We start from the raw sequence: 13,113 nt of genomic DNA on the forward strand, positions 1-13,113 counted from the left end.
GTGTGTAATTTACTACATACGCCACACACTGTTGCATTCAGTATGTGTTTGGCAGATAAAAGTGTCAAGGTATCTGGACAGTTTTCCCAGGAACCAGAGTTTATTTGGTTTCACTTTAAAAACAAGGCAAAATTAAAGTAACTCAAGACTAAAGAAATAATTCAAAGCTGCAACTACCAAAGTACATTTTCATGTTACAAAATAATTTCTTTTAAATAAACCGTTACTAGAGTCTTGCTATTTTTGATGAAACCTCTGCTTTTAACTTATGAACAATACTGGAACAAATGATCATTGAGCAGCTAAATATGAACAGAAACTGAAATCAATGAAAACAGTCACTTAAATCACACTGAATGATGAAACTGCTTTCTTCAGGAAATACAGCAGCACAACATTGATAGCTGCATAGTCTTCATGTGAGTTGACTTTTGTTGCTGCCTCCATTTTCTACAATCTTGCGCTTCTTCTCCTGTGTTGATGCTTTGAAGACATTGGCTCTGTAGTACTGCAGCTCTTTAATGCTCTCCCATATATCATCCAAGGCTCTGAAGGAGAAAAACAAAGTTAAAGGAACAGTGGCTACACTACTTGGATGTGGCAGAAAGAGGAAGCCATCAACGGCTGCCACCAGAGTCCTGAGGAGGCAGGTGGTCAAAAACCCTCGACTGACTGCAAAAGACCTGCAGCAAGACTTGGTGGCAGCAGGCACTGAGGTTTCAGTTTCCACAGTAAGGTGCATACTAAACGCTGAAGGGCTCCATGCCTGAACTCCAAGACGTACACCACTACTTTAATCAGTGGCAACCTATCTTTAAGAGGCAGGATTCTAGATTAACATACGCTGCACTGTTGTTTTATGTAGATCCTCACATATGTAAAGCAATAGACAAAATTTTATTTTATTTCCTATGGAAAAACCGCACTCATTAACAAAATTCCTCTCAAACTTTCCTCATTCCAAAAACTGTCTTGGTGTTTAATTTACAAATTTACAAACATAATTTCACTCCTCACAGGTTTTTTAACTGGAACAATAGATATATTTTGATAAGCATAAATCTATTTTTTTCCAAAAGTAGTTTGATAATAATATCCTATGCTAAGTCAGTTATTCAACCAACATGGTCAACTCTATAATTATATCAAATTCATTCAACACTATGGAATCCCCATCTCATCAAAGAAATTCTCTATTGCATTTGATGCTGTCCCCTCAGGTATTAATTGCTGCTTAAAGGTCTTAAAGGGAATGACAATCTTCTTGTATTGTTATATGTAACTGAAACGACTGTTTCAAGGCACACTAAGAATAAAAATAAGACTATTCGTCAACCTTTTCAGCAAGATATTACAAGTGCACCTTCTGCCATATCTTACTGGTCCTACTATGCTGGAGATATTTGTCTGGAAAAAGTTTGGTTATTTCCGCATAAGTATTTTTTGACCAAGAAAATCAAATAAATATCCTTCAAAATGCTTCACAGGTTCTATCCAACTAAAGATTACATGCAGAAACTCAGGAAAGATATTGATGTAAGCTGTACATTTTGTGGAGATTTGAGAGAAACGATTCATTTATTTTGGCTTTGTCCGCACACAAAACAACTGTGGAGTAGTATGTCACGTTTTATTACTGATCATATATATCCCCTATTTATATTATATTGGAAAAATGTATTGCTTGGAATCATTGAACTTGACAAGAGTTTCTACTCTCAGTTTTTATGTGATCAATTTGCTTATTTTTTTTAACCATATTCTATATTCACAAATCCAAATTCTTAAGCAAAAAGCTACATTTTCCAGAGCTGACTGCTAATATCAAACAATACATTTCCTCAATATCTGAATGTACACACATATAACCAATTTAAGCTTTAAAAGACATTTATTTAAATATTTATTTTCTTTTCTTTTCTTTTCTTTTCTTTTCTTTCTCCCTTGGTATATTTTTACTTGAATTTGTAACTGTATAAATGTGATGTACACACAGTGTAGTTTCATTGTTGTGTCATTGGTCATTGTTATGTACACTTCAATAAAGTTGATTAACAATTGTAAAAAAAAAAAAAAAAAATTTAAATTTAAAAAAATAAAAAGCCTGACACCCATGTGTCATAAAGTATCCCCTTGCTTTCATATTTTTATAGGTAAATAAAAACATACTGTTTGTATTACAAGTATTCAGAATTTTTCTGAGTGATATCAACGATTTTAACAATAAATGCACATATAAATAATATACTGTTGTTTTCCCTATGTTCCTCATAATTTAATTAATTGGACGGGGGCGAACAGATGAAATGATCCCCTCTATGAAGATGGAGCAAGAAGCACGATCATACATATTACACATTTAACATGGACTTTATATTGTAATTTAATTTGTCAAACGTTTCCATTCTTCACATAAATTGGCTTCATTATTCTTTGGGCTGTGTATTTACTTCTTTTCAACAAAATATGTAATTTGCCCAGGGGTGGCCAAACCTTTGCATACCACTGTAAATTGATCTGTTTTTCTTACTGTTTACCTGTGGCTGGCTTTCTTGTGAGGCACCATCTTGTATTCTTCTGGAAACCACCGTCTGAAAGTGTGTAGAGATCAAAAACGAACCCAAATCAATCTCCTTTTACATTGACCTTGTAATGTACAGTCACACTGAGAATGCTAATACTATTTTTGATTTCTTTTGATGTACTACTAAATAGAGACACTCCAATCACTGAGTTACAAAACCTACTCAGCGATGCAATATTACAACTGGGCCTTTGACATGCCAACTGATGAATGTTAGGCCCTGTTCAGACCTGGCATCAAAATTCGTCTCCAGTGTACTCTTGTCTTACTTCCCTTAAAATAATAATAATATAATAATAATAATTAAAATATTTTCCGTTCTTTATGAAACTATGTTGGGACTAATTAGACAGTGACAGAGGACACCAGTACAGTTGGCCTCTGAATGTGGTCTGAGTGATCGTATCTCAAATGCATCCTCAATGTGTGTTGGCTGCCTTCAGACCTGAACTTAGCGCTGTCCGCTTGTGATCCGATCATCTGAGATTGATGTTAAAGCCAGGTCTCAACAGGACAATACAGAAGGTTAGGGATGCCACGATCATTTTTTTTTCCCGCTGACACCGATCATCTATGAGTGAGATCGGCAGATCCACGGCCGATACCGATCATTGTTGGCATGCTTTGCAGATGGCATACGTTATATATCAGTCTCACACATGCTGGTACATATAACAAGGTGGGAGGTGGGTCTACACTACAAATAATTCTACAACAAATTCAAATACTTTTTCAGACAGAGGGATATAATACCATCTGAACAAAACAGAGCACTGAGAGAGGTCAAAACTGAGAAAATTTCCACAACTCTGCACAACAGCAGATGAACTCTCAGACACTCTCAGACACACACACACACTGGCCTGCAAATCTCCTTGACGGTGCTGACGTCAATGATTCTGTAATGAAGGTGGTACATAAACTGTGGCATGTGCTTGTCCAAGAACCTCTTGTCGGCATGCACAGAGTTCCCTGCAAGAAGAGAAATCATAAGACATGAGTATGGGAGCCAAGTCAGTTGAGTAATAGTTCTGCTGCTTGTGCTAAAAGGTAACTCACCAGCAAGGGGACACTGTCCAGGCGGGGTGTGCTGTCTGACGAAGGACAGGAACTCATATTCTGCTTGTTCCAGGGTGATTTTACTGTCCCGTACCGCCTGAGTCAGTCCTGACTAAGACACAATTACACTGGCTATTTATAGTGCATTCAGAAAGTCTTCACACACATTTTTTTTTACTCTAGGTTACAGTTTTATGCTAAAATAATACAAATTCATTTTTCCCTCATCAATCTGCACTCAATATCCCATTATGACAAAGTTAAAATTGAATTTTAGAAAATTTTGCTAATTTATTAAAAATGAAAAAATATCACATTGACATAAGTATTCGGACACTTTATTCAGTATTTGGTTGAAGCATGTTTGGCTGTGATTACAGCCTAAAGTCTTCTTGGGTTTGATGTCACAAGCTTTGCACATTTGGATTTGGGGATTTTATGCAGTTCTTCTCTGCAGATCCTCTGAAGCTCTGTCAGGTTGAACAGGTACCACTGGGTGGACACCATTTTCAGGTCTCTCCAGAGATGTTGGATTGGGTTCAAGTCGGGGCTCTGGCTTGGTCACTTAATCACATCGACAGAGTTGTCTTTAAGTCACTCCTGTGTTGTCTTGGCTGTGTGCTTAGGGTCATTGTCCTGTTGGTGAACCTTCTGGCCAGTCTTTCCCTATACCCTCACCAGTGTCCCTGTCCCTGCTGCTGAAAAACACACCCAAAGCCTGATGCTGCCTCCGCCATCCTTCACGATTGGGATGGTATTGATGAGAGGTGCTTGGTTTCCTCCAGACATGATGATTAGAACTGTGGCCAAACAGTTCAATCTTGGTTTCATCAGACCAGAGAATCTTGTTTCTCACAGTCTCAGAGACCTTTAGGTGTTTTTTTTTTTTTTTTTTTTGCAAACTCCAAGCAGCTTTCATATCTTTCACTGAGAGGAGAGGAGAGGCTTCGTCTGACCACTCTGCCATAAAGTGCTACAGTGATGGTCGTCCTACTGGAAGTTCCTCCATCTCCACACAGGATCTTTGGAGCTCAGCTAGAGTGACCATCAGGTTCTTCGAGTGACCATTAGGGTCTTGGTCTCCTGTCTTACCAAGATTCTTCTCCCTGATGTCTCAGTTAGTCTGTGGGGTCCAGGTCTAGAAAGAGTCCTGGATGTTCCAGACTTCTTCATGTAAGAATGATGGAGGCCACTGTCCACTCAGCTGAATTTACCACAGGTAGACTTGAATCAAGATGTAGAAACATTTCAAAGATGATCAAGAGAAATGGGGGAACCTGAGCTAAATTTAAAGTGTCACAGCAAAGTTTCTGAATACATATGTCAATGTGATATTTCAGTTTTTCCTTTTTAATAAATTTGAAAAATTTCTGAAATTCTGTTTTGGCTTTGGCAGTATGGGGTATTGAGAGAAGATTAAGTGAGTTTAGTTTCCACACACGCCTGCACATAACACTGCAATATCATAACTGATCTCAGAATCGTAGAATCTGAGTCAAGGATAGCTTGACAAGCACACTTTGTTAGTGACCTGTCAAATATCCCAGGATTATCCTCAATGCACAAACCTCCAAAAAAGGCTGCTGCCCTCGCCGCTTTCCAAGCCCCAGCTTTTGTCAACAGGATACAGTCACACCCACGAAAATATCAGTAACAATAGGTACAACAGCTGGAAGTCAAGCTAGCTTGCAGGGACAATACCCTGCTGCCACCACAAGTGGGCATCATTACATGATGAATGCAAATAGGCATCAGATCCTTAATGGGACAGAACGCTGTTCAGAGATCAGATGTAAGGAGAGACATTGCTTCCACTTAAGTATTGTTCAAATTGATGTCTATTTTTAGCATTAAGGTATCAGGCACTGCTTGCCTTACCTCCCCTGACAACACGCCACTGAGTCAAATATTTGAAATTTACTGTGCAAAATGATTCATGTGAGGTTGATACTTGAACACTATTCTTACTAGGGCTGAAACGATTCCTCAAGAAACCCGATTAAAAAAAATGATCAAGGTAAATTCTTTGCATCGAAGCTTTGTTTAATCCATGTGAAGTTCTTACACTGTTGATACGTGAGTTGAAGCAGACGTGATTTCATGGAGCAGTTTGGACAATGGAGAAAGAGGGGAAACAGCGAGAAGCGACGGGAAGAGAAAACGACAGAAACTGTCTAAAGTTTGGAGAATTTCAAGCTGAAAAAAAAAAACCTAAATCTCAATACACAATAGCACTATGTCAATGTTTCAGCATCTCAGCAGAAAGCATCCAGTCTACACATCCAGTTCACAAAGTGGACCCGACATGAGGTGAAGTTAACAACGTCAATCGGTATGATTGATAGTTGTGCTAGTTAATGATAGAATGCACATCCACTGTATGTAATGGCTCCTTGCTCAAGAGCATGCACCCCCCCCCCACACACACACACACACAATAAAGCAAAATAAAATATTCAGTTTATCTGACTGCAGTAAGCACCGTCAGCAGGTGTAGGGCAACCCTTCTACATGGTTAATAAAAGTACATTAGCGAATCTTATGAACTGACGGTATGATATTTAAGGCCTTGTAATAAATATCAATAATTATTATTTCACCTCACTTAAAAATCACAGCGTCGTATGGCTGCTACATGTTCAACTGAGCAAGCAGCTAAGTTCACAGAGAGCATTTTGAACATGATTGTGACAGACATGCGCTCGCTCTCTATGGAGGATGAAGGCTTTCAGAAGATGAAAGATAATATTAGATGCAGTTTAAGCAATAAAAATGTAAATTATTCTTAAAAGGAAACCGATTTGTTCCCGCTTTCTTTTCTCTTGTTTATATTTTCTATTGCTCTTTAATGAGTATTACATTTTATTTGAAAAATATTTCTCGTCCGCTTACTTGATTAATCGATAGAATAATCGGTAGAATATTCCATTACTAAAGTAATCAATAGCTTATAGCCCTAATTCTTACATCAATCTGCTGAAATTAAATATATTTACATGATAACATGATGCATCTTGATTGGTACATGATAACAGACTGCACCTTAAAACATGTCTTTTTTAATTTATATCAAAAGGTGAATAATTTATGATTTTCATTCCATTTGTGTTATTGTGGAGTTGGTGAAATAAAATGTCCTAGCTAACTTTTATGTACCGATAACAAACAGGAAACTATTTTCTTAATTTCTCCTGTACCGAGAGCAGAACCGATATTGACGGAGCTTATCAATACTACAGTCTTAAATAATTTATATCAGGGGCCCGTCTAAACCGTCTAAAGCCACTCACCCTATGCTTTTCAGAACATCTGGGAAGATTAATAAAAACTGATGTTAAAATTGCAATTGCAGTTACAAACATCAAATCTACAGAGTACAGAGAAAACAAGTACTAGAATTTTGTCGGGAGGCGGAGGGGGCACGAAATTTGACGGAGGCAGCCGCTTCCCAATTATCTATGCAGGAAAAACCCTGGTTTTGAGCAGTTTAACTTGCACTATAAGTTACTTAGGCAGCTTACCTTTCCATGATGCTCCTTACACCAGTCCGACATCCCTTCCAGCAACTCATCTGGCTGGTTAATTATCAAGTTGGGTCCCTATGACCGAGAACAGATGAGTTTAATTTACACAACAGACGACAACAGGCAGTCCAATGTTTAAGTTTATGTTACCTGAGCCAAAATGTTGAGGTCAGAGTCTGTGATAATGCATGCCATTTCAATGATCTGGTCCTTCTCAATGTCGAGACCTGTCATCTAAAAATAAATAATACACAGGGACTTAGCTCTCTAGCTGTGCCATTCAGACATTTTGAAGAGCAAGCATGTAAGAAGAAAAAAAAATTGTACCAATCAGAACTTTAACTTTGAACCGGCTGTCACATATATAGTGTTATAAAATGTGAACTTATGTGAGACTGTAGTTGCCTACAGGAGTGAAATAAATGCTGGTTGATGGACCAAATGTGTGATGTCTACAAGTACAAAATAATGTTAACTGGTCTTGCTGTATTTATTGCAAAGTTCAACTAAAATCACATCTAGTCATCCTTTTTGGAATTAGATATGTTATTAGATCTGTATTATGAAAAGATGCTATATGTCAGTATTTTAACTTAAAACATTCAAAAATTAGCTAAAATTATCCACAGAATGTGAAGTTTTAACAGCTTTGATCACTAATTCAAAGAAGCTATGGTGCAGGACAAGATACGTGTTCATGTTTGAAACCAACTGTGTAAGTATGGCCCTGTTCAGACCTCCTATTTACATCTGCCTCATGTTACCCTATCACTAGTGGCCAGCTCTAAGTACAGGGGTGAACACACCCAAGATGCATTGAGGAGGAATTTGAGATCCGATTGCTGATGGTAACTTTTTTTGTGACTTAAGTCAGGAGATCTAATGTGTGTTGTTCAGATTCTGTGGCTCTTGTGTAGCAAGCTGCTGTCTGGGATCAGTTTGATTGACATTAATAGGCCTACTTCATGCAAAATTTAATTGGCTAAATTGAAATTAAGTCTTCACATAGACAGCTAGGGGAACAGAATTCCATTAAATTAATGCTAAACTAAGGGGTTATTATGACACTGAAAAATATAAAATATAAATTTCTCCCTAATGGTGTCTATTTTTTTTTTTTAAACAAGAACACAGGATAAGATCTTAGAGCAGTCAGGTACTCGGTAGCAGACAACTACTTGGACTATAAAGATATTTCCCTCATCCATGAGCTGTTGCATTCTGGACTATTCACATCATCTTGAAGTAATATACTATGAGCTGGACTCTTCATGTACAAATGTGTAAATACTTACATTCAGGTGTTGCATATTTTAAAAAGGCATAGTGCAGCATTTACAAACAAGTTAGTTATTTAACGTTATACCGACACCCCTGGTTAGCTTGGTGCAGCCTTAGCTAATTTTAGCAAACCTATATACAGGGGCGATTAGTTAACTATACTGCTACAAGCTGGGATTTATCTTGTGACTTGCCTCCAGGTCCACCCAAACCATTCTCTGAGACATCGAGGTAGACGACATGATTCTTCTGGACACCTGAACGTCCAAACCGAAGCTGACTCTAGAAGCAATGCCGGGGCCTGATCCGGGTGCAGTAAATGGATATATTACACTGGTAAACGGTACGTTTTTGTGCAAAACACTAATGCAGTTTGAATAATACGCTGCCTCGATAGACCGGGGAACGACCTTTCTACTCCCGCAAAGAAACTCCAAGCGAATGAGGGACCATACAGAGGTCCGCAAAAACAGTGACATCCTAGGCCGACTTTCGATCTGAATTGTCGTAATTTTTCAAATCATCTTCTTCTTCTTCTTTTCTTCTTCTTCTTCTTCTTCTGATTTAATTGTTGGTTGCTAATAAGCTCTCTGATGCATTACCGCCATCTACCCGACTGGAGTAGGTGACGTTAGATTGGCAGGGGAAACAACAACTAAATATTCTTTATCATCCAGTGTTTTTGAGATACTTAATTAGATGACTGAACATTCCCCCTGATGAAAGTAGGTTCCCAACAGTGCATGTTAGCTTAGCCTTCACTAATGCTGATCTCAGAGCTTTCCTTCCCTGCTTGTAGCTCCTACATTCCAACAGCACATGCTGAACAGATTCTGGACGACCACAGTACGCACATCTAGTTGTTTGCATAGTCAAATCATCTGCATCATCAATATTTAACTGGTAAAATCACAACACACAAGGTTGCGCTCTAACAGATATTTTGGAATCAACTTGCATAAATACACAAAAGAGTTTGGGGGACACGAGACAAAGTACTGAAGAGAAGGAGGAGAGGTGCAGGGAGATGAGTGATACCATATCATAGAGTCAGTGCCCAAAGCCTGGCTATTAACAGGTACCTTACACACGGATAAACTCAAAAACAGTCTATGTTCACAATGTGATCTGCAAACACCTGCCAGATTCACTTCACTTTGCTGAGTGCATCAAATATTATGTGAGGTTATCTTGTGAGCCTTTAACAACTACCTCCCATGATGCTGTAACAGTGTGCTAATACGATCTGTTGTTTTAAATGCTAAGAAAAGATTTTAGTTAGTTTGTCTCCTTAAGCTGTAATCGTTCAAAACTAAGTTCAATTTGTCAAAGGCTGCATGTAAGCTGCTTATGTTGTAAAACAGAATCTAATAAATCATTTATTAAACTGGACTAGGACTTGAATCAGACTCAAGTAATACATTTATTTACTTTATTTAATTCATTTAATTTAATTGGATTACTTTAGTACTATGGTCCTGCACACTCAACGCACTGCAACTAAAGAAAACACACGCAAATACACAAATGTGCTGCAAATTCAGAAAACATCTTAATCAATTGCACCATATCATCCCCTCTCTCTCTCTCTCTCTCTCTCTCCCTGACTTTCCTGTCTCTCTCTCACTCTCGCTATTGGAATTAGGCAAAAAATAACTTAAAAAGAAAAAAAGTGATGACTCTGACTGGGATGCACTTGTTATTCAATACTTTTAACTTCAAAAGTCACAATGGGACATTAAATAACAAGTCCCAGCCAGGTTCATCAGTTTTTAGTGTCCCCTGGAAAGACTACCGTTGTGTTGTGTAAATTTGAAGCGCATGTGTTGTCAAATTGATGAAGATATTTTCTGAATTTGCAGCGTGTTTGTTTATTTGCATGTGTGTTCTTAAGTTGCAGTGTGTTGAGCTCTCAGGGCCACTGTACTTTAGACTAAACTTGACAGAATCAAAAAAGACCTGCAAATGTTTTACTTTAAACCAATGATGTGTGACTTTGCTTGGACTTGAATCATGTTGACGTTTGAGAAATTCTGCTCTTAAATTACTTTATTATATCACAAAGTAGAGTGTGATATGGTAAAGTAATTTAAGAGCAGAATTTCACAGTATAGTGTGATATAGTATGGTGTACTGCCAATATCCATTCACATTCACGCAGGTGAATATCACAGTTTATCTTTTCACACTTCACTCTTCTGATTATGCCTATGCACAGTTTGAAGTCCAATTTACCCCTTATGTTTTATTGTACTGTATATTGCTGATTTTAATGGAGATTGATCTTCTTTTAAGTTGTCAAGCAGGATTAACACTCTTTTCAAAACTCTTGTCGTTTATAATGAAAATGGTGGGACTGATTAGACTGTGGCAGAGGACATCAGAAGGTGGTCCTTCAATGTGGCCCAGGACGCATTTTCGTTCACACAACTAAAAGAATGTGATCACTAACTGAACAGTTTTATCATGCACCAGAGAGGTTGTGGTAGCAGGTACTGCCTATCTTAAATACACAGCTTCGCATTGCATTAGAGAACCTACTTCCATCTAACCGTGATAACCTGGCTCCACTCCCAGTCATGTCGCTACAAGGTCTTCATTGGGACTAGAGCAGCTGAGATATAGGAGATGACAGAAAATGGCACCTGGTGCTATGTGGATTCAGACAATAATCGGGCGGCTGATCTAGAAGGAAAACTCTTGACATTTTGATGTGTAGTAAATTTATGTTTTGTAATGACACAAATAAATGTTTTCAGACATGTTATTGTCTTGTATGTGTAAGGACTGCAGGGTGCAGGGTTGGACACTACAAACATGCTGGAACATGGAACTTCAAAAATTGACCGCAGTACCGGCAGAGATCCCCCTTGCGTCGTCGTTCTCATTCCTCTGGTGTGAGGCTGGTGCATCCCACCTGCATGGGTTCTGGCTCCCGCGTCGAAGGGCTGGCCTCGAAAGACTTGGAACCAGGAGGTGAGCAATGATTTGGGAGGGGTAGTCGTGCAGACTGGGCTTGAAGCTTCTCCCGACGCCGGCCTGGATACGCCGATCCAACCGAGAGGACAGTTCTTTTAAGGCGTCGAAGGAGAGGGGAGGTCATGGGAAGCCAACTCATCCTTGATGTATTCACCAAGACCCAGCAGATAGGCATCACACTGAGCCGCCATGTTCCAGTTGCTTTGGCGAGCTCAAGTGTGAAAGTCAATGGAGTAGTCAGCAACCGAGCGGTTTCCCTGGCGGACCCCCAGCAATCCATCCGCTGTTGGACTTGGTTGGCTAGTGCGGCTAATGCTTGTTCCTCATTAGCCGCCATCAGCCGGATCTCTGCAGTGGTGGGAACTAGTCTAGCCTAATGCTGCTGCAGGGCTCCTTCCAAGAGATCCAAACGAACCCTTGGGGGGTTTGCGTGCGCTGAGTCCATGTTTTTGGCAAGATTGTACTGAAACGGGTATAGTATGGACCCAAATGCAGCACACAACTGGATATAGTTTGTAATGACCTTTATTTATATATATATATATATATATATATATATGGAAACTGGAAACTGAGACTGCTTACCTTTGTTTCCTTAATGAATTATGAACCAGACATTCAGCAGGCCCATGTGCGTAGGGGATATAATGTCATTGACAGTCCAAATGACACAGAGTGTTACCATATTAAAATTACATATTTCTGTCCGTTTTTGAATTACTGGAAACATTTGGGTAGCATTTGAAGTCAGCCAAGTAGAAGAAAAGAAACTGCTTGAGGAAGGAGGATATGCTTTGTTCTTTGTAGGACACCACAGAAATTACAGTTTGCCCACAAGGCTTCTTACATGTACACATATACAAACACACACACACATACACACACACACACAAAATATATATATATATATATATATATATATATATATATATGGAAACTGGAAACTGAGACTGCTTACCTTTGTTTCCTTAATGAATTATGAACCAGACATTCAGCAGGCCCATGTGCGTAGGGGATATAATGTCATTGACAGTCCAAATGACACAGAGTGTTACCATATTAAAATTACATATTTCTGTCCGTTTTTGAATTACTGGAAACATTTGGGTAGCATTTGAAGTCAGCCAAGTAGAAGAAAAGAAACTGCTTGAGGAAGGAGGATATGCTTTGTTCTTTGTAGGACACCACAGAAATTACAGTTTGCCCACAAGGCTTCTTACATGTACACATATACAAACACACACACACATACACACACACACACAAAATATATATATATATATATATATATATATATATATATATATATACATACATGATGCAGTTGAAGTCTGGAGGAAGCATCTAAACAGATAGTGCCCAGAACCTAGACAGTTAATTAACAAAACAAACAGAGTTTCGAATAGAGTATTCTGAAATGCACTGGCATTGGCAAGAGGCCAAGTATGCAAAATCTATCACTGACAAAAAACCACTGACTCAGTGAAAAAAAGGCAAGATAACAAAATGTTTTATAAAAATGTGTTCCTATGTTTCTGAATTTCTGATTGGTCCCTTAGCAGCAAAAATAATGAAGTTCCCAGTTCTTCTTTCACTGCTGCCACAGCACAGCAAAAGTGAAGTACTACTTAATGGTGCTGTGACAGAGTCTGGGGGATAGCACATTATACTTTGTTGTAGAGTAAC

General features: G+C 38.6%; 1 protein-coding gene across 1 annotated transcript; it reads right to left on the bottom strand.

Annotated features, from left to right (window-relative positions):
* Positions 1-78: 78 nt before the first annotated feature.
* Positions 79-8,965, bottom strand: smfn (small fragment nuclease). Its single transcript, XM_056398316.1, has 7 exons — positions 8,643-8,965; positions 7,318-7,401; positions 7,165-7,242; positions 3,644-3,755; positions 3,448-3,556; positions 2,538-2,591; positions 79-548 (listed from the first exon to the last, which is right to left on the bottom strand). The coding sequence occupies exons 1-7, from the start codon at positions 8,925-8,927 to the stop codon at positions 416-418; spliced, it is 855 nt and encodes a 284-aa protein (XP_056254291.1). The 5' UTR covers positions 8,928-8,965; the 3' UTR covers positions 79-415.
* Between the last annotated feature and the right edge of the window lie 4,148 nt (positions 8,966-13,113).

This window comes from Seriola aureovittata, chromosome 15 (assembly GCF_021018895.1).
Source record: "Seriola aureovittata isolate HTS-2021-v1 ecotype China chromosome 15, ASM2101889v1, whole genome shotgun sequence".
In the NCBI taxonomy this organism is placed as follows: domain Eukaryota; kingdom Metazoa; phylum Chordata; class Actinopteri; order Carangiformes; family Carangidae; genus Seriola; species Seriola aureovittata.